Raw genomic sequence first — 27,650 nt, 5'->3', positions numbered from 1 at the left:
TGGATAAAGGCCATCAACTTCCCATGTCCTTAGGTAAGGAGTGATGCTGAGGCTGGATCCACAGTAAGAGCCAAGGAGAATTAGTGGTCTTCCAAAACAAAATGGATGGGTAAATCATTTTACACAATTCCAACTATCTGTAGTTTCTCTAGCAAGGTACAAAACTACAGAATTCTGCACCAAAATTAAGTTAAAATATTCTGAGTATTTGCACAATCATAGTGATATTGTGAATAGCCTTCTTTATGTTCTTGTGTCCATGCCCAATGTTTGAAACACAGTTAAGCTCAATAATTTCTGGAGGGGGATTACTTTTGATTTAGAATAATTTTCAATAAATACCCATACAGTTTTATTTTTATTTTATTTATTTTTGCCAGTTTTTCTGTTGGCATGACATATTTCTAACTCTTAGGCAGTAAATCCCTTAAAAGCAGATTTTGATCTGAGAAGCTAAGTTGTGAAAAGTCATTTTGTCGCAGGAGGAAGGGAATCTTACATCACAACTTCTTTCTGGAATAAACTTGAGGAGTCCCATCTATGAGGCATACCAGCTTGAGGCCCCAGATACAACTACTCCTTTTTTTCCTTCGTCCCTATTTTTGCAAACTTCCGGTAACAAAACAGACAACACTGTGTGGTGACAAATATAGCAGTTGCCACACAGGCCAGCAGGAACCCAATCACATCCAAAGAGTGGTACTGGAACCAGGTGAGGTTGTGGGAGGCTGGCCTGAGGTGTTTTGCTCCTTTGTGGCGCATGACAAACTCGATCCAGAAGACTGCTCTATCCAAGGGCTTTACAGGCTGATCGTGGTGAATTCTTGATAATTTCATAGCATTCTCTTTGTATCTAAAGGAGAAACATAAAGATACTGATATTGAAAGGAAGCTAATTTGCCTAATCATATAATTCCCATGAAAGGTTTTTGAAAAGTGCCATACAAATGATTCAAAATAAATGCCATAGAACTACAGAAGTAGTGTGTTTTTTATTTGGGTCCGCATAGGAGATTGGGCTTTTAAATTGGAATTTTCCCATCAACAAATATTTTAAAAAGTGAAAATGGAAGTTTATTTAGGATAGTTTTATCTTTTCTAACAGAGAAAATGATATGGGCCATTGTAACAGCTAAAAATGAGATGGTGGGAATGCACTTATAGAATGATCCTCATGAAGCAGTAAAGGGAATTATGTCATGGTGAGTAAAATGCCACCTCACTGGTCCCCGTGTCTCCACTCTTCTACCCTCTACTCTTTATTTTCCATCATGTAGACAGTCTGATTTTTGAAACAGATATCAGATCATGACACTTCCCTGCTCAAAATTTCTGTCTGGCTTCTCATTACATTTAGAATAAAATCCAACTATGAATTTTGGACTATATCTTACAGATAGAGATGCCTAGCAACCTCTTCTCCTGTCACTTTGTCCCATGTACACTCTGTTGTAGGCACAGAGGTCTGCTAGCAGTTCACTGAAGTTGCCAAACATGTCCTCACCTCAGCACCTTTGCACTTTCTGTCCCCTCTGTCTCTCTGCTGGACACTATTCCCAGCAAAACCCCAAGGCTGTTTCTACCTCTTGACCCAGCTTCGTGTTCCATCTCAGGGAGGCTTTTCTGGGCACACTATCAAAGCACCCTTGGACATTTGTTCTGTGTGTGTGTGTGTGTGTCTGTGTGTGTGTGTGTGTGTTGCTATTTGAAACCTAGAATTTGAAAACATGTTATATTTTCCAGAAAAACATTTAAATATATTATATAAGAAAAATGCACATAGTCCTGAGTAGCTCATAAATTCAAAATTAGCTAAAATATTCACTTTTAGCTAAATTAGCTAAAATATTATTGTGAAGTGGATGTAATAATATACCTACTACTAAGGTATTTTCTTTTTCTTTCTTGCCTACTTTAAAGTATTTTTATTATTTGATTGTTCTATCATTTTCTTCTCGATAATACATTTTTCAGCATTTCTTTAGATGATACCCTCCTAATATAATATTAATACTATAGTAGTAATAAATACTGAATTCATGGTTGCTGTGCTAGGCACTACAAATTCCCTCACATTGTTTTCCTCTGTAATACAGAAAATTTCAATATTTATCTTATCATATTTAAAAAGTTTTATCTTCAATAGGACACAATCAAGAAAGTGAAAAATCAAGTCAGCCAGAATGGAAGAAAATATTAACAAATCATATATCTGATAATGTATTGTATCCATAACACATAACAAATTCTTTAATAAGGTGAGACAAGTAATCAAATTTAAAAATTATCAAAGAATTGGAATAGACCTTTCTCTAAAGAGGATATATGAATGGAAATTAGTATATGAAAAGATGCTTAATAACTCTGGCTATGGGGGAAATGCAAATCAAGACCACAAGGAGGGACCACTTCACACCCACTAGGATGTCTGTAATAAAACAGATGATAACAAGTGTTGGTAATGATGTGGAGAATTTGGATCTCCCATACTCAGCAGGTGGAAATGTAAAATGGTGCATGCATCTCATTTGGACATCAATTTGGCAGTTCCTCACAGAGTTAACATATGATCACCAACTCTACTCCTAGATGTCTATCCAAAAGAAATGAAAAATTTTGTTCACACAATAACATATGTAGCAATATTTGTAATTCCTAAATGTGGAAATAACCAAAATATTCATGAACTGATAAATGAATAGATTGTCGCATACCCATACCATAGAATATTATTCAGCAATACAAAACTACCACATGAATGAAACTCAAAAACATGCCAAGTGAAAGAAGCCACATGCAAAAGACCATAAATTGTATGATTCCATTTGTATGAAATATCCAGAATACAGCAATTTGTAAAGATAGAAAGTAGATTGTTTACTTAAGGCAAGAGGAATGAGAAATGACTTCTAAGTCATATGTGATTCCTTTTTGGGCAAATGAAAATGTCCCAAACTTAGATTATAGTGATGGTTTCATAATTCCATAACATTTTTATACTTTAAGTTTTATGGTACATAAATTACATATTATAAAATATATTAAAATAAGAATAAAAATTAATTTTGGGGCAAAAAGATTTTTAGTTTTAGAAATTTTTGGTACTGAATTGAAAGTTATTTTACATAACTGCAAATTCTTCATTCTTTCATTTTATGGATTCTATTATATCTTTAAAAATGTTTTCTTACAATTACCTGTATGACTTTTGCATTTGTTCATGTGGAAAATTGTTGCAGCAATTGGTTACCCATTAAATCAATGGGGTTAAAATGCAACTTTGAAATAAATGGTTGAAAATAAAAGTAGATTTAAGATCAGTTAAATCATATTAAAATTTCAAAATTAGCCTCTTAAATATAGGATGAAACTCATGGTCACCATTGACGGAAGAACCTATCTATAAATACTATTAATGAAAAAAATTATAATACTCACGAAGCATCATCAATGACCATCCTCAATGCATTGAGCAAATCTGTACTAGACAGTGTGTGGAAATCCAGACTGACAGCTGCTCCCTTGGCCTTCATGTGAGCAATGTTATCAGGTTGATCCGCAAACAAAGGAATGCCCACCATGGGGATCCCGTGGTGGATCGCCTCATAGATGCCATTGGCTCCACCATGAGTTACAAAGGCTTTGGTTTTTGGATGACCTAGGATTGGATGAATCTCAGCACATTATTAATTATAAGTCTTAGAAATAAAATGATAGTTGGGCAACATAAGGCATATAGTATTATACACATGAAACAGCATTAAAATGTCTTTCAGATCTCAGAGCAAGAAGCACATAAATCTGCTGGAGAGGTAAATGAAGATTGGTGTGGTGCTTGTAACTTGAAAAATGAATACAAGATGGCTGGACAGACAAAAGGGAACATTCTGGATAAAGAATAGCATGTGCAAAAAAAAAAAAAGACAAGGAGGGGGCATATTAGAACATATTCTCTTAAACAGTAAAGTCACTGAGTTTAACATGTAGGGTGTCAAGGTAGCAGGAAGTGTGATAGTGGTGGTTCAAATCAGGGAAAGACTGCACTTTATCATGAAATGTGTTGCGACTTCATGAAAATTATTATGATGTTTTCCTAGAGAACATGTAGGGTCACTGATAATTAAAAAGGGGCTTTTATTTTTCAGTGACACTGAATACCCATGCAGAATGAGAAAGGATAGGAATAAGGTGGGAGAATTAGGAGACAGAGTGATGATCCAGGTAGTTATTAAAAAATTATTGGGGGAGGCAAAATGGTGGGAGTAGGGAACCTCATTTCATCTTGTCCCTGAATTTAGCTAGAAAACTATCAAATTATTCTGAACACCTATGAATTCAACCTGAGATACAAGAAAAGAATTGCTGGAATTCTACAAATAGAAAAGTGACCACTTTTTGCAAGGTAGGAGGTGCAGAAAAATGAATCTGAGGGTATATTTGGAAAATAAATGGAGGGGGGAGGGAGCCTCCATAAGCTGGCTACCAAAAATTGATATAGCCCCAGAGTGCAAACTCAGACCCTTTTGAAGTCTGCTCCAGGGAGAGACACTCCTGCCTGAAAGGTACTCAGGTGGTGAGGTGGGGCAGAATCCTAGGTGAGACAGTGTGGTCTCAGGATCCCTGGGGTCACAGAAAGAATGAGGTGCCTGAGCTGGCAGAATTCCCAAGCATTAGAGCAGAGGAACCAGTTATGTTCAGTGAGACAGGAGGGGGCTCTCAGCTCAGTTCGCCATGAACCACAAACTGCAGCATGATCAGGTGACCGCTCTCTGTGTGGGGGCCCTCCAAAGGGCAGAAACGTGGTGACTCTCCACCTTCCCCCAGAAGGGGCGGTGCAGGAGGGTGCAGGACTGGGCAACTGCTCTGTGTGTGTGTGTTTGGGGGGGTGTCCTGAAAAGGGCAGAAATGTGGTGACCCACCTTCCCCTGGGAGGATCAGTGTGGGCATGCACTGCAAGAGTCTAGAGTTTGGCAGACACAGAAGTGAAGACTGCTTATCCCTGAAGGTTTACAGAAGAGAGGGGACTGCAATCCTTCAGCTTCAGGGCTGGAGATTGGGGTGCAGCCATTTTTATTTTCATCCTCTAAAGAGGCACAGAGGGCCTTCAGGGAACAAAAGCCACATAGAGCAATCAGAATCAGCTTACACTGAGCCCAGGCCCCTAGCAAGGGGTGGTGCAAGTCTGCCCAGGCAAAGACACCTGATAATCAGCACAGCTGGTCCCTCCCCCAGAAGACCAGCTGAAACAAGAAGGGAACACCCAGTTTGTGGAGGACACAGGACTGCAAAACTCCAACACTATAGGAAAATAGTATATAGAAATTGAGGGTTTTTTCTCAAGATTCATTTATCTTTCAGTTTAAAATTTTCCTCTTTTTTTCCTTTTCAACTGGTTTCTTATTTATTTTTTAAAGATTTTATTTATTTGAGAGAGAGAGAGAGAGAACAAGCAGTGGGGAGGAGCAGAGGGAGAGAGAGAGAGAAGCAGACTCCCTGCTGAGGAGGGGGCCGAATGTGGAACTTGATCCCAGAACCTGGAGATCATGACCTGAGTTGAAGGCAGTTGCTTAACTGACTGAGCCAGAGAGGCATCTCAGCTGGTTTCTTATTTTATCAACTCTATGTTTTTAAGTATTTTTTTAACTTTCATTTTTAAATTTACATTTTATAGATCTATTCTTCATTTTTGGCTTTCTTTCACTATTTCAATTTTATTTTTGTATATATATAAGTTCTACTTTCTTTACAATTTTAGGATTTAGTGTCTTCTAATAAACAGACCAAAATACATCCAGGACCAAGTGGATCACTGTGTTTTGTCCACCTGGGAGTTTATAATCTCTCTTTTGCCCCCTTTTTTCTGTTTCTTTTTTCATTTCTGACCTCTTTGGATTTGTCTGGTGTGTTTCATTTGGGTCATGGTTGATAGTTTTTATTTTGTTCTCTCATTCATCCATTCTTCTCTGGGTAAAATGACTAGAAGGAGGAAATCACAACAAAAGAAAGAACCAGAGGTAATACTCTCTGCCACAGATGTAATCAATATGGACATAGGTAAAATATCAGAGCTGGAATTCAGGATAATGATTATAAAGTTACTAAGTGGGCTTGAGAAAAGCATAAAACACTAGAGAATCTCTTAGTGCAAAAATAAAATCTAATCATGCTGAAATTAAAAATACTTTAACTGAGATGCAGTCTAAAATGGATGCTCTTACAGCTAAGGTAAATGAGGCAGAAGAGTCAGTAACATAGAAGACAAGATGATGGAAAGGAAGGAAGCTGGAGAAAAGCAAGAAAAACAACTAATGGACCATGAGGGGAGGCTTCGAGAAATCAGTGATACCATAAAGTGAAACAATATTAGAATTATTGGGGTCCCAGAGGAAGAGAAAGAGAAGGCCATGAGGTATATTTGAGCAAATCATAGCTGAGAACTTCCCTAATCTGGGGAAGGAAACAGGCATTCAAGTCCAGGAGGCACACAGAACCCCCCTCAAAATCAATAAAAATAGGTCAATTCTTCGACATACAACAATGAAACTTGCAAATCTCAGAGACAAAGAGAAAATCCTAAAAGCAGCTTGGGACAAGAGGTCCGTAATCTACAAGGGTAGAAATATTAGACTTGCAGCAGTCCTATTCACAGAGACCTGGCAAGCCAGAAAGGACTGGCATGATATATTCAGGGTGCTAAATGAGAAAAATATGCAGCCAAGAATATTTTATCCAGCAAGGCTGTCATTGAAAATAGAAGGAGAAATAAAAAGCTTCCAGGACAAACAGAAAGTAAAAGAATTTCTGATCACTACACCAGCCCTGCAAGTAATATTAAAGGGGATCCTTTAAGTGAAGAGAGAGTCCAAAAGTAACATAGATCAGAAAGGAACAGAGACAGTCCACAGAAACAGTGACTTCACAGGTAATACAATAGCACTAAACTCATAACTTTCAGTAGTTATTCTGAATGTAAATGGGCTAAATGCCCCAATTGAAAGACACAGGGTATCAGATTGCATTAAAAAGCAAGACCCATTAATATGCTGTCTGCAAGAGACATATTTTAGACCCAAAGACACTTCCAGATTGAAAGTGAGGGGGTGGAAAACCATTTATCATGATAATGGACATCAAAAGAAAGCTAGGGTGGCAATCCTTACATTAGACAAATTAGATTTTAAACCAAGGACTGTAGGAAGGAATGAAGAGGGACACTGTATCATACTTAAAGGGTCTATCCAACAAGAAGATCTAACAATTATAAATATTTATGCTCCTAACTTGGGAGCAGCCATTTATATAAATAAATTAATAACCAAAGTAAAGAAACACATTGATAATAATACAGTAATAGTAGGGGACTTCAATACCCCATTCACTGCAATGGACATGTGAGCAGAAGATCAACAAGGAAACAAGGGCTTGGAAAGACACACTGGACCAGATGGACTCCACAGATATATACAAAGCATTCCATCCTAAAAGAACAGAAAACACATTCTTCTCAAGTGCACATGGAACATTCTCCAAAATAGATCACATACTGGGTCACAAATCAGGTTTCAACACATACCTAAAGATTAGGATTATCCCTTGCATATTTTCAGACCATGATTCTTTGAACTTGAACTCATTTACAAGAGGATATTTGGAAGGAACTCAAACACTTGGAGGTAAAAGAGCATCCTACTAAAGAATGAATGGGTCAACCAGGAAATTAAAGAAGAATTAAAACATTTCAGGGAAACAAATGAAAATGAAAACACAACTGTTCAAAACCTTTGGGATGCAGCAGAGGCTGTCCTAAGAGGGAAGTATATAGCAATGCAAGCCTTTTTCAAAAAAATTAGAAAAGTCTCAAATACACAAGCTAACCTTACACCTAAAGGAGCTGGAGAAAGGACAGCAAATAAAGCTTAAACCAAGCAGGAGGAGAAAAATAATAAAGATCAGAGCACAAATCAATGAAATAGAAACCAAAAGAAGAGTAAAACAGATCAATGAAACTAGAAGCTTGTTCTTTCAAAGAATTAATTAGATCAATAAACCCCTAGCCAGACTTATACAAAAGAAAAGAGAAAGGACCCAAATTAATAAAATCATGAATGAAAGAGGAGATATCATGACCAACACCAAAGAAATACAAATAATTTTAAGAACATATTATGAGCAACTATATGCCAAAAAATTAGGCAATCTGGAAGAAATGGATGCATTCCTGGGAACTTATAAACTACCAAAACTGAAACAGGAAGAAATAGAAAACCTGAACAGACCCATAACCAGGAAAGAAATTGAAGTAGTAATGAAAAATCTCCCAACAAACAAGAGTCCAGGGCCAGATGGCTTCCTAGGGGAATTCTACCAAACATTTAAAGAAGAACTAATACCTATTCTTCTGAAGCTGTTTCAAAAAATAGAAATGGAAGGAAAACTTCCAAACTTGTTCCATGAGGCCAGCATTACCTTGATCCCCAAACCAGACAAAGACTCCAACCAAAAAGGAGAATTACAGACCAATATCCCTGATGAACATGGATGCCAAAATTCTCACCAAGACTAGCCAATAGGATCCAACAGTACATTAAAAGGATTATTCACCATGACCAAGTGGGATTTATTCCTGGGCTGCAAGGGTGGTTCAACATTCACAAATCAATCAATGTAATACATCACATTAATAAAAGAAAGGAGAAGAACCATATATGATCCTCTCAAGTGATACAGAAAAAGCATTTGACAAAATACAGTATATTTCTTGATTAAAACTCTCCACAGTGTAGGGATAGAGGGAATATACCTCAATATCATAAAAGCCACCTATGAAAAGCCTACAGAGAATATCATTCTCAATGGGGGAAAAACCAAGAGCTTTTCCTCTAAGGTCAGGAATATGACAAGGATGCCCACTCTCACCATTTTTGTTCAACATAGTACTAGAAGTCCTACCCTCAGCAATCAGACAACAAAAAGAAATAAAAACGCATTCAAATTGGCAAAGAAGAAGTCGAACTCTCACTTTTCACAGATGACATGATACTTTATGTGGAAAACCCAAAACACTCTGCCCCAAAATTGCTAGAACTCATACAGGAATTCAGCAACATGGCAGGATATAAAATCAATGCACAGAAATCAGTTGCATTTCTATACACTAACAATGAGATAGAAGAAAGAGAAATTAAGGAGTTGATCCTATTTACAATTGCACTCAAAACCATAAGATACCTAGGAATAAACTTAACCAAAGAAATAAAGCATCTGGGGGCACCTGGGTGGCTCAGTCGTTAAGCGTCTGCCTTCGGCTCAGGTCATGATCCCAGGGTCCTGGGATTGAGTCCCACATCGGGCTCCCTGCTTGGCGGGAAGCCTGCTTCTCCCTCTCCCACTCCCCCCTGCTTGTGTTCCCTCTCTTGCTGTGTCTCTCTCTGTCAAATAAATAAAATCTTTAAAAAAAAAAAAAAGAAAGAAAGGATTTGTACTCTAAAAATTACAGAAGACTTATGAAAGAAATTGAGGAAGACACAAAGAAATGAAAAAATATTCCATGCTCATGGATTGGAAGAATAAATATTGTTAAAATGTCTAGGCTACCCAGAGCAATCTACACTTTCAATGAAATCCCTATCAAAATACCATCAACATTTTTCACAGAGCTGGAACAAATAATCCTAAAATTTGTATGGATCCAGAAAAGACCCTGAATAGCCAAAGGAATGTTGAAAAAGATGCCACCAAAGTTGGTGGCATCACAATTCTGGACTTCAAGCTATATTACAAAGCTGTAATTATCAAGGGAGTGTGTAGGGATAGAGGGAATATACCTCAATATCATAAAAGCGCAAAAACAGATACATAGGTCAATGGAACAGAATAGAGAGCCCAGAAATGGCCCCTCAACTCTATGGTCAACTAATCTTCGACAAAGCAGGAAAGAATACCCAATGGAAAAAGGACAATCTCTTCAATAAATGGTGCTGGGAAATTGGACAGCCACATGTTGAAGAATGAAGCTGGATTATTTTCTTACACCATGCACAAAGATAAACTCAAAATGGATGAAAGACCTAAATGTGAGACAGGAATCCATCAAAATTCTAGAGGAGAATACAAGCAGCAACCTCTTCAACCTTGGTCACAGCAACTTCTTGCTAGACATGTCTCCAAAGGCAAGTATAACAAAGCAAAAATGAACTATTGGGACTTCATCAAGATAAAAAGGTTCTGCACAGCAAAGGAAACAGTCAATAAAACTAAAAGGCAACCTATGGAATAAGAGAAGAAATTTGCAAATGACATATAAGATAAAAGGCTAGTATCCAAGATCTATAAGGAACTTATCAATCCCAACACCCAAACAAGAAATGGGCAGAAGACATGAACAGACATTTCTGCAAAGAAGACATACAAATGGCCAATAGACACATGAAAAAATTCTCAACATCCCTTGGCATCAGGGAAATACAAATCAAAACCACAATGAGATACCACCTCACACCAGTCAGAATGGCTAAAATTAACAAGACAGGGGACAAATGTTGGTGAGGATGTGGAGAAAGGGGAACTCTCTTACACTGTTGGTGAGAATTCAAGCTGGTGCAGCCACTCTGGAAAATAGTATGGAGGTTCCTCAAGAAGTTAAAAATAGAGCTTTGGGGCACCTGGGTGGCTCAGTTGGTTAAGCAACTGCCTTCGGCTCAGGTCATGATCCTGGAGTCCCGGGATCGAGTCCTGCATTGGACTCCCTGCTCAGCGGGGAGTCTGCTTCTCCCTCTGATCCTCCCCCTCTCATGCTCTCTGTCTCCCATTCTCTCTCTCAGATAAATAAATAAAAAATCTTAAAAAAAAAAGAGCTTCCCTATGACCCAGCAATTGCACTACTAGGTATTTACCCCAAAGATACAAATGTATTGATCTGAAGGAGCACCCGCACCTCATTGTTTATAGTAGCAATATCCACAGTAGCCAAACTGTGGAAAGAGCTGAGATATCTGTGGACAGAGGAATGGATAAAGAAGATGTGGTATATATATATACAATGGAATATTACTCAGCCATCAGAAAGGATGCATACTTGCCATTTACAATGACATGGTTGGAACTGGAGGGTATTATGCTGAATGAAATAAGTCAACCAGAGACAATTATCTTATGGTTCCACTCATATGGCAAATATAAGAAACAGCACAGAGGATCATAAGGAAAGGGAGGAAAAACGGAATGGAAAAAAATCAGAGAGGGAGAAAAACCATGAAAGACTCTTAAATATAGGAAACAAACTGAGGGTTGCTGGAGGGGAGGTGTGTGGGAGGATGGGGTAACTGGGTGATGAGCATTAAGAGGGCACATGATGTGATGAGCACTGGGTGTTATATGCAACTGATAAATTATTGAACATTACATCCAAAACTAATGATGTACTATATTGGCTATTGGAATTTAAATTAAAAAATAAAAAAATTACCTTTGAGAAGTAATTACACCTGAAATAAAGATACTTTGATTCTGGCCATAAGGAATGTGACTGTATATAATAACATGCTGTATCTTATCTTTTTCCCCCTAGGACTGCAAAATAAATGTAAGGAAGTTAAGTTTGGTTTTTGAGTTTTTCAATAATAAATGTTCAATCAATTTCCTTCTTGGAAACTCTTATCATTTTGTTTAGAGTTACTTTCAATTCAGTGTTTTCCAGATTCTTACCAAGAAGGTCATTCTGGGGGATCCACTTATATAGCCGAGTATTTGGCCCTAAGGTGTCTGGTTTCTTGCCATCAAATTTCCATAGAACCTGTTAAGAAAATGCCTTATTTCATGAGTTGAACTTTGAAGTTATAGCATGTAGGAATTTTAAAGAAATTAAGAGATAATCTAGTTAGACCCCTTTCATTGACTGGTAAGTAATAAGGACAAAAGATATTAAAAGTAAGACTACTAAAACACTAGTATAATAAAATACCCACATTTTTGTTCCTTATTTTTATATTCAATCAAGTATGATTGTAATCATGATGGTTCACACATAGAGATTAGACAAATGAGATTATCAGTGACAAATACAAGTATTTAAAACATTTTTAAGCAGTTATTATAATTCTAGTGCAAACAAGTAGGAAATTACTAAGATCTACACATTTGTTTTGTTTTATCTATTATAATTGCTTTCATCTTCCGATGTCATATTAACCTATTTATTCCTTTTTAAGTGTTACAGAAGGAGTTCACTTGTATCTACTTGTTCCATACATTATTTTATTAGAGTTTTATGTCTTTTGATATACAAAAAAGCTAAGTATGCAATCTGCTGCTTGTGAGAAATAATTCTGCTTATTAGTAATTTATTAATATAAATAATTTCTACTTAGTACATTTAATTTCTTTTACATTACTAATTATTAGGCATTACTTCCAAGAAAAAGGTAATTTTTTACATGAATCCAGATTATTATTACTATTTCTTGGTTTGGAAGTTTTTTAAATGTTACAAAGAAGAGCCTGTTGGCACTTCAGAAATAACAGTGTAGCTGCTGAAAAAAATCCAAAACTGTGATGATGCTAAATTTTATTTAACTGATTGTTAACACTTCAGTGATGCACTACAAAGCATTGACAGCATTGATTAATATGAGGTCTATACCCAAGCAATTTCCATTCTCAGTACCAAAATAGATTGATTTTAGAATTCCCCAGCAATCCTCATAAACTGGATTATAGTTTTCATTGGTTAACATATATTTGCTATGTTTCAAGTAACTTTAGATATTAAGCAAACATTAGCATAAAGAGAAACTATATCAGTAAACTAAAAAGTAGTTCACAAATACCCAAATACTCCAGGTTTTTTTCTATATATTGGAAAGCAATTTACTACTATATTTTATGTAGAAAGAGGCATCTGAAACTTTCCCTTGCTAGGCTTGTTTCTGGTTGACTCCTTAATATATTTACATTTCCTTCCTTAATCAGGAGGAGTTAGTATTCTGATAAGTTAAAGTCCTTTTGGAACCACATATTAGTAAGCACAGGGTCACCTTGAGGGGTAGACCCATCTCCCCCTTTTTCATTTATCTTACTCTTTTACTCTTAATAGGGCCCACTCCACCAGTCATGTCAGTTTTTCTCTTTCTCTAAATAATCTAGGCTGGATGAATGCCTAGACATAGCTTGGTGAACCCTGGCCATCCTCTCTCTGAACAGCATACTGAATAGGCTTATCCCAAAAATTTAGGGGAAGGAAAAGAAACCTGGATTATCCAGCAAGCATAAACTGCATGATGCTTTTCAGACTTTTATCAGTTCCTGCTTAACATAACTATTGAAATTTAACTCCTTTCTGAGAACATCTATGAGGTATTCAGTGCCCTTGGAAATCCTTTAAGGAAAAGGAGTGAATGACAGGACAGAATTTGGTGATTTCTGTATCTGCCCATGATACATTATAATAGCAAACTTTACGCTGTACCTCCTAAATATATACCTCCTAAATATATTTCTTTCTGATCTCAATGTTAATACCAAAGTTATTGTCAAAACACCTTCTGTACTACTTTAGCATCTGCTGTGACAGGCGGGGATACTCACCACTCTACTAATGAGGATAGCATCTGCTGTGTATATTTTGCTCATATCTGAGATAAATTGGAGCTATCATCATGGTTTCCATGTCATGAAGGAAAGGGTAATCAAACCTTTTACACAGTTTAACAGACTTATTAAGTAGTTGTATACGATTAAGTTACTTTATCTAACCTTTTGTGGAATCTGGGCAAGGGCTGATGCAATCACATTGGCTCTTTCCTCTGGCATGTTATTGACCATTGACCCTAGACTAAACACCACAATACCGTTTTCTCCAGAGCTCTGGACAAACTCTTCCATTTCCTGTGAAGAAAGAATTTGCTCCATCACAAAAGAGGAACAGCATAGCAAACACTATTAAAAGAATTTCTACAGGGGCGCCTGGGTGGCTCAGTCAGTTAAGTATCTGACTCTTGATTTCATCTCAGGTCATGATCTCAGGGTTGTGAAATTGAGCCCCGAGTCTGGCTCTACACTCAGTGGGGAATCTGCTGGGTATTCTCTCTCTCCCTCTGCTCCACTCCCCCCAACGCCCCTACTCTATCTCAAATAAATAAATCTTTTTTAAAAAAGAGAATTTCTACAAACAGCTAAAGAGAGATACCAAATATTATCAGGAGTTATTAGAGTAATGCCTGTTTTTATCTTTAAATTGTGATAAAATACACACAAAAATTGCCATTTTAACTATTCCTGGGTATGCAGTTCAATAATGGGTATATTTACACTGTTGGGTAACCAATCACTGGAACTTTTTCATCTTGCTAAACTGGAACTCTGTACCCATTATATAACAATTCCCCATTCCCTCCTTTACATCTTTAGCAACCATCATTATACTTTGTATTTCTATGAATTTGACTAATCTGCATACCTCATATCAGTGGAATCATACAGTATTTGTCTTTTTGTGATTACCCCTTTCACTTTGCATAATGTCCTAAAGTTTTCCACGTTGGAGTATGTGTTAGAATTTTCTTCTATTTTATGACTAATATTCCATTGTGTGTAAATACATTTTGTTTATGGATTTATCTGTTAATGGACACTTGTATTAGACTGAATAGAACTTTTGCTAGTTTTACCTCAGGATTTAGACCTTGAGAAATTTACCGTATACACCTAAACATTTTGTAATCAAAATTGATATTAGGTTAACCACCAAATAAGATCTTAGTTTTATCTTATTACCAATAAGAAGGTAGACAAACAAGATGTTGAAGAGACCATAAAATCATTCAGTAAGGGATGCTTGTTTTTCAATTATGTCTTAAAGTTACAATATCAACTTAAAACATATTACATTATTGCTTTCTTTCAAAAAAAAAAGAAAGCATACAGAACTCTTTTGTAATTTTATATTGTGGATGTTTTTCAGATATAAGTGGTAGAAATTATTTGGTCCTTATTAAATATGCAGAATTTATGGTCCTTATTATATACACAGTGTAGTTTTCTCTGCACTCATTTTGTCAGCTATAATGTTGAGAACCATGTTCCCCCGATCTTTACTGAGATTTTGTCCAGTCTTGGTGTGTGGCAGAAAACACATGTTCTCATAGGCTAAGCAAACCCTTTAATGCTCTAAGTTGTCAAACCTTGGGATCTCAAATAAATTGTGTAAATGTTGGAGTGACAGCAAGTAAACATTGGATTTGCCTGCAGATATTGTTGGGACACACAAACATTGTTGAGGAATGGTGTTTTTAAGCTAGAATACTGGTGAAATGCCTCAGAGAAAATAAAACAAAAGAAACAGGAATCAGTTACCTTAGGCAGGGGTTTGGCAGGTTTGCAGTGGAGTCCTCCAACAAATTCAAAATTTGGTAGGAGTGGGCGAGGAAATTCAAAATCCCAGTAGGTTCGAATGAGCCATATTTGAGCCTTTCCCATTAACTCAAATAATGTAGTGGGTCTTCCTGAAGGGAAAAAACCAAACATCACATCAATAAGAGAAGGGATAAAAACCATACGATCATTTCCATGTATGCAGAAAAAGCATTTGACAAAGTACACATCCATTCATGATAAAAACTCTCAACAAAGTTGGTTTAGAGTGAACATACTTCAACAAAATAAAGGCCTTATATGGAAAACCCACAGTGAACATCATACTCAATGGGGAACAACAGAGAGCTTTTCCCCTAAGGTCAGGAACAAGACAAGGCTGTCCACTCTTACCACTTTTATTCAACATAGTACTAGAAGTCCCGGCTACAGCAGTCAGAGGACAAAAAGAAATAAAAGTTATCCAAAAGCAAAACTTTCACTATTTGCAGATGACATGACTTACCAAAAAACTACTAGAACTGTTAAATTAATTCAGTAAAGTCACAGGATGCAAAATCAGTATACAGAAATCTGTTACATTTCTATATACTAATAATGAAGCAGAAGAAAGAGAAATTAAGAAAATAATCCCATTTGTAATTGCACCAAAAATAATAAAGTACCTAGGAATAAGGATATAAGAGGATATAAGGAAACGGAAAGGCATTCTGTGCACATGAATTAGAAGAACAAATATTGAACTGTATATACTACCCAAAGCAATCTACACATTTAATGCAATCCCTATCAAAACACCAACAGCATTTTTCACAGAACTGGAACAAACTATCCTAAAATTTGTATAGAACCACAAAAGACTCCAAATAGCTAAAGCAATCTTGAAAAAGAAAAAAATGGGAGCTATCACAATTCCAGACTTTAAGTTATACTACAAAGCTGTAATCAAGACAGTATGGTACTGGCACAAAAACAGACACATAGATCAATGGAACAGCTAGAAAACCCAGTTATATGGTCAATTAATCTTTGACAAAAGAGGAAAGAATATCCAATGGGAAAAAAGATAGTCTCTTCAACAAATGGTGTTGGGAAAATTGGGCAGCTACATGCAAAGGTATGAAACTGGACCACTTTCTTATACCATACACAAAAATAAATTCAAAATGGATTAAAAAACTAAATGTGAAACCTGAAACTATAAAAATCCTAGAAGAGAGTACAGGCAATAATGTCTCTGACATCAGCCATAGGAACATTTTTCTAGATATGTCTTCTGAGGCAAGGGAAATAAAAGCAAAAATAAACTATTGGGACTACATCAAAGTTAAAAAAAAAAACAAACACCTCTGTATAATGAAGGAAACAATCAATAAAACTAAAAGGCAACATACTGAATGGGAGAAGATATTTGCAAATGACATTTGAGAAAGGGTTAGTACCCAAAATATATACCGAACTTATAGGGTGCCTGGGTGGCTCAGTCGTTAAGTGTCTGCCTTCGGCTCAGGTCATGATCCCAGGGTCCTGGGATCGAGCCCCTCATCGGACTCCCTGCTTGGCAGGAAGTCTGCTTCTCCCTCTCCCACTCCCCCTGTTTGTGTTCCCTCTCTCGCTGTGTCTCTCTCTGTCAAATAAATAAATAAAATCTTTAAAAAAAGAGCTTATACAGCTCAATACCCCAAAACCAAATAATCCAATTTTAAAAAGGACAGAAGACATGAACAGACATTTCTCCAAAGAAGGCATACAGATGGCCAATAGACACATGAAAAGATGCTCCACATCACTCATCATCAGGGAAATGCAAATCAAAACTACAGTGAGATACCACCTCACATCTTTCAGAATGGCTAAAATCAAAGCCACAAGAAACAAGTGTGGAGGTTTCTCAAAAAAGTTAAAAATAGATGTACCCTATGATTCAACAATTGCACTACTAGGTATTTACCCAAAGAATACAAAAATACTCATTCAAAGGGATACATGTACCCCAATGTTTATAGCAGCATTATCTACAATAGCCAAATTATGGAAACAGCCTAAGTGTCCACCAACTGATGAATGGCTAAAGAAGTGGTATATTTATACAATGAATATTACTCAGCCATAAAGAAGAATGAAATCTTGGGGCACTTGGCTGGCTCAGTTGGTTAAGCATCCGACTCTTGGTTTTGGCTCAGGTCACGATCTAGTGTTCGTGGGATGGAGCCCCAAGTGGGGCTATGTGGTCAGTGTGGAGTATGCTTCAGATTCTCTCTCCCTCTCTCTCCCACTCACTTTCTCTCTCTCTCTCTCAAATAAAGAAAACCTTTTTTAAAAAATGAAATCTTGCAATTTGCAATGACACAGACGGAGCTAGAGAGTATTATACTAAGTAAAATAAGTCAGTCAGAGAAAGACAAATACCATATGATTTCACTCATATGTGGAATTTAAGAAACCAGACAAACAAAATACAAAAAGATAGACAAACCAAGAAATAGACTCTGAACTGTAGAAAACAAACTGAGGGTTACTGGAGGGGCAGTGGGTGGGGGGATGGGTTAAATAGGTGATGGGGATTAAGGAGGACACTTGTGATGAGCACAGAGTGATGTCCAGAATTGTTGAATCACTATATTGTACACCTGAAACTAATATAACACTCTCTGTTAACTATACTGGAATTAAAATGAAAACTTAATAGAAAAATAAAAGTAAATAAATAAATAAGTAAAAAAAAACCCCACAACAAGCAACAGGTAGAGGAAATAAGAGTAATGTAATGTGAATATACTAGGGAATTTTCTGAAAAGAGTTTGGAATAATTTAGTCAAAAATGTTCAAAAATATTTGTAGTTTGATAATAGAGCACATATATGATACAAACATGTATAATGCTGCAAATATATATTTACACATTTATATATGTTGTTCATATGTATATTTGAAAGACAAAGCGTAAGACTCATTTCTAACATCACAATAGTACATTCACAATCATAAACAATTATTAAACCTAAGCTACTATCAAATTAAACATGCATTTGTTTACTTTAAAATGCTGCAGAAGTAGCAGATGCAAATGTAAACAATTATTTGAGCTCCCCAATCAATTAACCAATGGAAACACCTTTCCCTAGGGTACTCAGTCTCATTTCTATAATTTAGCAAGTTATTCCCTTGATTCTAGATTTTCCAAGAAAACTGTGAGGTTTTGAAGGTATGGTTTGATTCCTTGTACTTACCATTGCACTTGGTTCACATTAGGAGCTTAATAATATTTGTATATTAAATGATATTTGCAAATAACAGCTGGAATATTTTCATCAAGTATGGAAATAGGTATGTGCACTCTTAATTTTGGCTCACTTTTTCTTTAACGGAGTAACAGTTTTTAAAAAATGTGAACTATTAATGTGTATGTGCAACTTTCAACAAGATTTTAGGCCTTTAAAACATGATTTATAAGCCCTGGTGAAAGAATTTGTAATCATTAGAAACTTCTTATTATAGGTTCCTGAGTCTGGGGTAGAGCCACCACTTAGTCCAATTATGAAGGACTCTTTCAGGTAATATGACAAAACACTTTAATTTTTAAATTAAAGAAGGGAAACAAGTGGAAATAATATCCTCAATACTTTATAGACAGTTATACTAGAAATATGTGACTCCTCAATTAACATGTCTGCTTTCATCAAGATAGTGAAATTTCTAATGTCTTTTTTAAAAAAGATTTTATCTATTTGACAGCGAGAGAGAGCACAAGCAGGGGAAGTGGCAGGCAGATCAAGGAGAGGCAGGCTTCCTGTTGAACAGAGAGCCTGACGTGGGCCTCAATCCTAGGACTCTGGGATCATGACCTGAGCTGAAGGCAGATGCTTAACCAACTGAGCCACCCAGGGACCCCTCTAATGCCTTTTTTAAAAAATGGAAAAAGTAAAGTAAAATGGATATGTAGGAAATAGGCACAGCAGAGAGGATTTTTAAGGCAGTGAAACTACTCTGATACAATAGTGATGTATACATATCATTAAAAATTTGTTAAAACCTTTTTTTTTTTTTAAAGATTTTATTTATTTGACAGAGAGAGACACAGCGAGAGAGGGAACACAAGCAGGGGGAGTGGGAGAGGGAGAGCAGGCTTCCCGCGGAGCAGGGAGCCCGATGCAGGGCTCGATCCCAGGACCCTGAGATCATGACCTGAGCCGAAGGCAGACGCTTAACGGCTGAGCCACCCAGGTGTCCCCCCAAAATTTGTTAAAACCTATAGAATGTACAACACCAAGAGTGAACTCTAATGTAAACTATGGACTTTGGATGATAATATGTGTCAATGTAGGTTCAGCAGTTGTAACAAATGTACCACTCTGGTGGGGGATGTTTTATGCATGTGTGGGGGCAAGGGTTATATGGGAAATCTTGACTCAGTATGCTGTGACTTAAAATTATACTAAAAAGTAAAGCATGATCAGAAGTAATACTTTCACCCTGTATTTAATAAATAACAAAGAAAGGTTAAAACACTTTATCCAGAAAAAAGTAAAAAAAAATTTTTTTAAGTATTACAAACAAACACCCAAAGAATAGATATCTAATTGCTTCAAGAAATCCTTAGTGTTTTAATTTGTGGTTATTGACTTCCTGGAGTGTAATGTACTAAATAATGGACCACAGGGTTCTAACTGGCCCTGTCATATAAGTCTTTCCATAACATTTGTGAGGTTGAGAGATCATTTTATATTTTCATTTCATCATTGCACTTATAAAGGACAAATTTCTCTGATTTTATATTTATACAAACTCACCTTCCCAGGCACTAAGAATTAAAGCTTCATGCTACCAATTAAAAACATGACTTACCTAGTACTTCGCTGTAAAACTGATCCCAACTCTTCTCACTAAATGATCGGAAACAAAAGTCAAAATAAAGCACATATATCATATTTTTTACTCTCTCCATGAATGTCATTTGACCACTTAATTCTGACATAATCATAGGCACGTAGGACGGAGGTAAAGGAAGTCCTCCACTGTACTTTTCAACTCTATAGCCAGGAGAGAAGCGGAGACTGTACACTAAAGGTATTTTAAGTAGCTCAGCCAGCAGTTCACCACAGGGTCCAATGGCATCTGCAAGAATGACATCAAACTTTGATTCTTGTAGTTTTGTCATGAGTTTCCTGTTCAAAACTATATCTTTACAGAACTTTTGAATACAGTCAGAATATTCCCACAAGATTTCTTGCAGTTGTGAAAAATATCCCCAAAATGTATCTCTTGGCAAATTATATATCCATATGTGGATCAGTTTCCTGAAAATATCCTCAAAATCCTTTCTCTGTAAATATACAGGATAAATCTCATATTTAATAGTAGATGATTTGCTCGGATCAATAAGAATGGAAGCTGAAGATGTCAGAACAGTCACTTCATGACCTCTCTGGATAAGTTCATCCAGGATTGTCTTTATATTGATCCAGTGGCTGTATTCTGTGGGCCACACTAGCACATTTCCACAACTTCCAGAGCTGAAGTAACAGCTCAGCTGAAGCAGCAGAAGAACTGAAATCCATTTCATAGACATCCTAGTGGAATGCAATGCTTCTTTTCAGACTCCTGTTTCCTTCTCGCATTGCTTGTACTTATATCCAAGGAGAAATCAATCAGTAAGTTAAAGTATAACTCCTACATTTCAAAGTAAACACATTATATCAACAGTCAGAGCATCTGAATGGCAAGTGGAAAAAGCCAAAGGTAGATGATTTCATTTGTATACAGATGTGTTTAATATTTGTTTGACGCTTGTAAGTTCTATCATCTAGCGAATGATGAATATACAGGTGAATTTATTTCTTGGATATGATGGTTCAAGAAATTTTTTTTTGTTTTGTTCATAAAAACTTGGTTGACATGTAATTCACATGCTATAAAATTGTCAGATTTAAAGTGTACAATTCAGTGGTTCTTAGTATATTCCCAGAATTGTGCAACTACCATGACGATCAATTTTAGAGCACTTTTATTACCCCAAATGGAAACCTTTACCCTCTAATGAAACTGCGTTTTCTGCATCTCCCAGCCCTAGTCAACATTTTATCTACTTTTTGTCATATATATTGTCTGTTCTTTTTGTGACTGGCTCCCTTAATTAGCATGATGTTTTATGTTAAAAATTTGTTTTCTGACTTTATTGAGATATCATTGATATAACAGTGTGCAGGTTTAAGGTTACAGTATGATGACTTGATTCACTTATGTACTGTGAAATGGTTACACCACACGATTAGTTACCACGTCCATCACCTCACATAATTTTTTTTTGTGGTGAGGACTTTTTAAAAATCTTTTTTTATTACTTTTTTATTAAAGCATAGTTCACACAAACATTTCATTAGTTTCAGGTTACAACATAGTGACTCAGCAAGTCTATCTGCTATGTTATGCTCACCACAAATGTAGATTCCATTTGTCACTACACAACATTATTACAATAACTTTGACTATATTCCCTATGTTGTACCTTTTATCCCCCTGACATTCATTCCATAACTGGAAGCCTGTATCTCCCACTCCCCTTCACCCATTTTGCTTTCCCTCTCTCCCTCTTTTTTTTTTTTTTTAGCAACCATCAATTCTCTGTATTTATGAATCTTTCTGCTTTTGTTTATTTGTTTTGTTTTTTAGATTCCACATATAAGTGAAATCATATGGTATTTGTCTTTCTCCCTCTGACTTACTTCATTTAGCATAATACTCTCTCAGTCTGTCCATGTTATCACAAATGGCAAGTTAACATTTTTTTTATGGTGGATTAATATAGCATTGTCTACATATACTACATCTTCTTTATCCATTCATTTATTGATGGACATTTGGGTTGCTTCCATATGCTGGCTATTGCAAATAATGCTGCAGTAAACATAGGGTGTATATATCTTTTTGAATTAGTGTTTTTGTTTTCTTTGGGTAAATGCCCAGTAGTGGAATTACTAGATCATATGGTATCTTTTTTTCTTTTTCTCTAGCTTTATTGTAATAATACAGTATATAATACATATACAAAATAAGTGGGTTTTTTTTTCATGTGCCCTCCTTTATTAACATATAATATTTATTTCAGGGGTACAGGTCTGTGATTCATCAGTCTTACACAATACACAGCACTCAGCACAACACATACCCTCCCTAGTGTCCATCACCCACCCCCCTCACCCAGTTTGTTTCTATTTTTACTTTTTTGAGGAACCTCCATACTGTTTTCTATAGTGGCTGCACCACCAACAGTGCACAGTGTTCCTTTTTCTCCACGTCTTTGCCAACCTTTGTTATTTCTTGTCCTTTTGATTCTAGCCATTCTAACAGGTGATATCTCAATGTGGTTTTGATTTGCATTTCCCTGATGATTAGTGATGTTGAGCATCCTTCCATGTGTCTGTAGGCCACCTATTTGTTGTCATCGTCTTTTTCTCCTCCTCCTCCTTCTTCTTCCAGCTTTGTTCTTTGACAAGATTGCTTTGCTTATTTGGTTCCATACAAATTTTGTGGTTCCATACAAATTTTAGTATTATTTCTTTTGGTTCTGTGAAAAATGCTATTGGTGTTTTGATAGAGATTGCATTGACTCTGTAGATTGTTTTGAGTAATATGGACATTTTAACAATATTACTTCTTCCAGTATGTGAGCATAGAATATTTTTCCATTTGGTTGTGTCATTTTTAATTTCTTTCATCAATGTTTCATAGTTTTTAGTAGGTCTTTCAGCTCCTTGGTTAAGTTTATTCCTAGTTTTTTTATTCTGGGAAACTTTTTATCTCTCTTTCCATTCTGAATGATATCCTTCCCAGGTAGAGTATTCTTGATTGTAGGTTTTTTCCTTTCAGTACTTTGAATGTATCATGTGTTCCATGAGAGGGAGGTATTTGCAAAATGACCTCCAAAGGCCAGAGGAGCCATAAAACAGAAAAAAAGGCTGACAAACCCAGATGGACAATAAATGGTTTATTAAGGATACTTAATGGACAGAAGTATGTCTTGGGTGTCTACAAATAGATCTCTGTAACCCCACTTCCTACAAGACCTACTTTTATAGCTCTAGTGGCTGGGGAGTATATGTTGATAGACCACTGGGGAGGAGATGTTAGAATTATAGTCATATCTCTAAAGCAGATCAGGGACATTATTCCCCAAGAGTGTACGTAAGGGTTGGTTAAACAAAAACTGTGACCAACTAACATAGTTGACTTACTAAAACACAGCTTTCTCACTAAGACTAAATTTCAAGATCTCACCTAGCTATGTCCAGAAATCCAAAGTTATGTCATAAACTTTGCCCAGTCCCAACAATTTTCATGCTTTACAATGTTTTCCTTGAGATCATCAACCCAGGAGCCAACACCTTAGAATGATCTTCCCTTGACTTCCTTCTCAGATCATAGTAAAATCCTATCAAAATGCTGTTCTCCCTTCTTGTTATATCGAATAAACCTAGCTTTGCTTGATCAATTTTTTATTTTTTTCTTGTATTTTTTTGAGGAGTTGGCTGTTGACTTATATATTAAAAAAATCTGAACTCCTAACAGAAATCCTTGAATAAAGTGAAAGAATCTGTAACTAGGCTTCTTGAATTTGTATGTCACTCTGTGTCCAATATAGTTGTTATTGAATTGACCCTTATTTCTTCTTGGCAGTTTTTCATGAACGCTCTTTTGATATGTAGGCTTTCCTGATTGTGAAAGCTACATATGATAATAAAACTAAATTATGAGATTATATTTAATTGCTTTGTTAAAAGAAGGAAAGTGCTCTTGTTAAATCATCTATATGCACATAAGAACCCTCAAATTATTAACCACAACATTTTCTGGTGTTTCAAATTCCCAATACCAACAGGCTCCCTAAATTTAAGCTTCAGCTAAGATTTATCTATTAATCTTTTTTTCCTGGTGATATTATTTTAATTGATTCAATGAGACAGATTTATGAAAATAATTTTCCTTTTATTAAGGTTTTATATCCTTTTCCTTTCTGCCTCATGCTCTGCTAATATCTGGCATGATATATTAATTTCATTTCATATTAAGGAAGTAACTTTTCACGACTTTCTGTACTTTGTTTCCTCTTATTTGTACTAAGAGTTCTAATGAAATTACAATGATGTGTATTAACATTATTTTTATACAAAATGATTAAATCTTGAATATAAAATTGATTCTGTTTCTGATCCTGGCCCAGATATTTTGAGGAACTAAAGCTATAATTTATAATGAATGTGACAAATTTTGCCTATAAACTATTTATTTTGGGTGGATTTTACTCCTTGAGAGTGTGATTTAATGGATAAGACATCTAATCAGTCTATATATAAACTAATTGGAGTCCATGGCATAAAGTTATTGAAAACTTTCATTTATATTTCTCATTTGTGGTTTGTTTTGTAGGTTAATATTAAACAGGATATTTCCTCCCCAATATCTTACTTACTGTATTTGTGCTCAAGTCAAGTCAAGATACTAGGCAATTTAAATGATTGAAATAAAATTATCTAATTTATGCACTACTGAATGAGTTTTAATGCACCAGAATGAATAATTCCTGAGGGAGGCTTATTTCCATGAATTGTATTATCAGGCTACAATGATCTGTGCTGTTTTGTGCTGTGAAATTCTTTATCTCATATGTATATGTCAGAAGGGATCCTTCTAGTTTAGATGACTGGTGAGACTGCTTAAAACTTCAAATTGATTTTGACATTTTTATCTTATCCTTAGGTTTCAAAAATGAATTCTTTTTGTTCAAAGGGATGCTAATAAAAATTGAAATCATAATAGCTAATATTTATTAAGCACTATGTTCTTGACACTGGGTAAGGCTTTACATGTTTAGTTGATTCTTATTATTCACAGTAGTTATGTTCTCAGAAAGAACATGTTAGCAAATACTGACTCATTGCTCCCAGGGGAAATACAGAGTTAGGGTCCTGCAAGCTTCTCACGTTTTCATCAGTTGATAAACACATAACCTTGTTTCATGTGTTTTTCTGCTTAAAGACACCTTATTTAATATATATTGTTGATTCATTACCATTAAACTCATAGCCAGTAGTGCTGTTACTAATGGAACTGAATGAAGTTTAGCTAACAAACATATTTTCTCCCTGATGCACATCTGCTTGTCTCTTCAAAGGAACACTAGAAAACACTTCAGCATTGTTTTCAGGGGCCATTCTAAACAGTGAAATCACCAAGAAAAAGCATAAAAATGCAAAAAAAAATGTGTCATTAAATACACTAGGAAAGGGACACTTATATACAGTATGAGATGCAACAACAAGGCAATACTCTGCCTCAACTGGGAACAGGCCTATTGGGTGAGTCAATTTTTTGCTGTTCTATGTATATCCATGAGTGACCATGAAAGTACCACAAGTATTGATTTTGAAGTTACAAATAAATTTTAGTCAGTAGACAAGTTTAAAAATATGGCATCTGCAAATAATGAAGAATGACTGCCTTAGAGATTTTTATTCTCACACCAATCCAATGAGATAGGTAAGTAAAACCCTTTTTTCATTCCCATTTTTCTCTTTTTCTTGTACATCCATATTTTATAGGAAAGGTATTAGTGCCAGGATTGGGCTTTTTGTATATTTGCTGGCTATCATATCATGTATTAAAACACAAGATTCTTTTTATCTCTAACATAGACTTGGAATACTGTCACATATTTTCACTGTACTATAACATTATTAGTATGTGATACTTTTAAATAGTTGATCACAATTTACTTGAATAAAATATGATTAGAGCTCCCATACTACCTCAGTCTTACTTATCATAGTATCATTTGTACTTTACTGAAAATAACTGTAAATACTGTTTAACATTTGTAGTTTTCATAGCTGCCTAGTCTATAAGTCCCCAAGAGAAATGACTGCATCTGTCTCATTCAATGTCCTTCAGTGCAGTGTGAAATCTGAATACACATTTGTTGAAAAAATTATCCCTTCTTACATGTTGGACAGCGAAAGACTGTTTTATAATGTCTGTATCCACATGATCTTGCATTTCTTTCATACTTTTCACAACTGTTATGTAGCCCAGAATCATCAGTGATAATGAGATATGAAACACTATTATATGAGGGAATGGTGTGAAGAAATTTTATACAGTGCCCCGACTTTTTTCCATAATGTGTCTGAATTGCAGATGTAAAACTCTTTCCAAGAGTCTCAAGTTTTACCTTAGACAAGGTTTTGGCAGGTTTACAGGGGAATGCTCCAACAAATTCAAAATTAGGTAAGGGGGGTGTGAGGAAATTCAAAATCCCAATATTTGTATCAGCCACATATCAGCTTTCCCCATCAATTCACATAATTTAGTGGATCTTCCTGAGAAAGGAAATAGAAAAATGAAAATACATAAGTTTGTGATTTTTTGTTTATTTTTTCTTAGAAGATGTAGTAATAAAATTTCAGGTCTCTGTAGAGCAGGATGTTCAAAGTATACCAGTGTTTTGAAGTTTAAACAAATGTTTAAATAACAAAATGAAAAGAAAACCATGTATGTGAGAGAGTTACATATCTTTTTTTAAAATTTAAATTAATTTTATTATGTTGTGTTAGTCACCACACAATACATCATTAGTTTTTGATGTAGTGATCCAAGATTCATTGTTTTCTTATAACACCCAGTGCTCCGTGCAGTACCTGCCCTCCCTAACCCATCCCCCCACCCCCCGTCCCTCTAAAACCCTCAGTTTGTCTCTCAGAGTCCATAGTTTCTCATGGTTCATCTCTCCCTCTGATTTCCCCCATTCATTTTTCCCTTCCTTCTCCTAATGTCCTCCATGCTATTCCTTATGTTCCACAAATAAGTGAAACCATATGATAATTGATTTTCTCTGCTTGACTTATTTCACTTAGCATAATCTCCTCCAGTCCCATCCATATTGATGTAAAAGTTGGGTATTCATCCTTTCTGATGGCTGAGTAATATTCCATTGTATATATGGACCACATTCTTTATCCATTCATCTGTTGAAGGGCATCTCGGCTCTTGACACAGTTTGGCTATTGCGGACATTGCTGCTATGAACATTGGGGTGCATATGGCCCTTCTTTTCACTACATCTGTGTCTTTGGGGTAAATACCCAGTAATGCAATTGCTGGGTCATAGTGTAACTCTATTTTTAATTTTTTGAGGCACCTCCACACTGTTTTCCAAAGTGGCTGTACCAACTTGTATTCCCACCAACAGTGTAAGAGGGTTCCCCTTTCTCCACAAACTCTCCAACATTTGT

General features: G+C 35.8%; 1 protein-coding gene across 1 annotated transcript; it reads right to left on the bottom strand.

The window, feature by feature from the left end:
• Positions 1–18: 18 nt before the first annotated feature.
• Positions 19–20,987, bottom strand: LOC102726154 (UDP-glucuronosyltransferase 2B31). Its single transcript, XM_006729315.2, has 6 exons — positions 20,212–20,987; positions 15,349–15,497; positions 13,750–13,881; positions 11,704–11,791; positions 3,439–3,658; positions 19–853 (listed from the first exon to the last, which is right to left on the bottom strand). The coding sequence occupies exons 1-6, from the start codon at positions 20,933–20,935 to the stop codon at positions 574–576; spliced, it is 1,593 nt and encodes a 530-aa protein (XP_006729378.1). The 5' UTR covers positions 20,936–20,987; the 3' UTR covers positions 19–573.
• Positions 20,988–27,650: the final 6,663 nt, after the last annotated feature.

This window comes from Leptonychotes weddellii, chromosome 2, assembly GCF_054177405.1.
Source record: "Leptonychotes weddellii isolate Sample4059 chromosome 2, ASM5417740v2, whole genome shotgun sequence".
NCBI classification, from domain to species: Eukaryota; Metazoa; Chordata; class Mammalia; order Carnivora; family Phocidae; genus Leptonychotes; species Leptonychotes weddellii.
The sequence above is the reverse complement of the archived record's forward strand: the minus strand, read 5'-3'. Positions and strand labels throughout refer to the sequence as shown.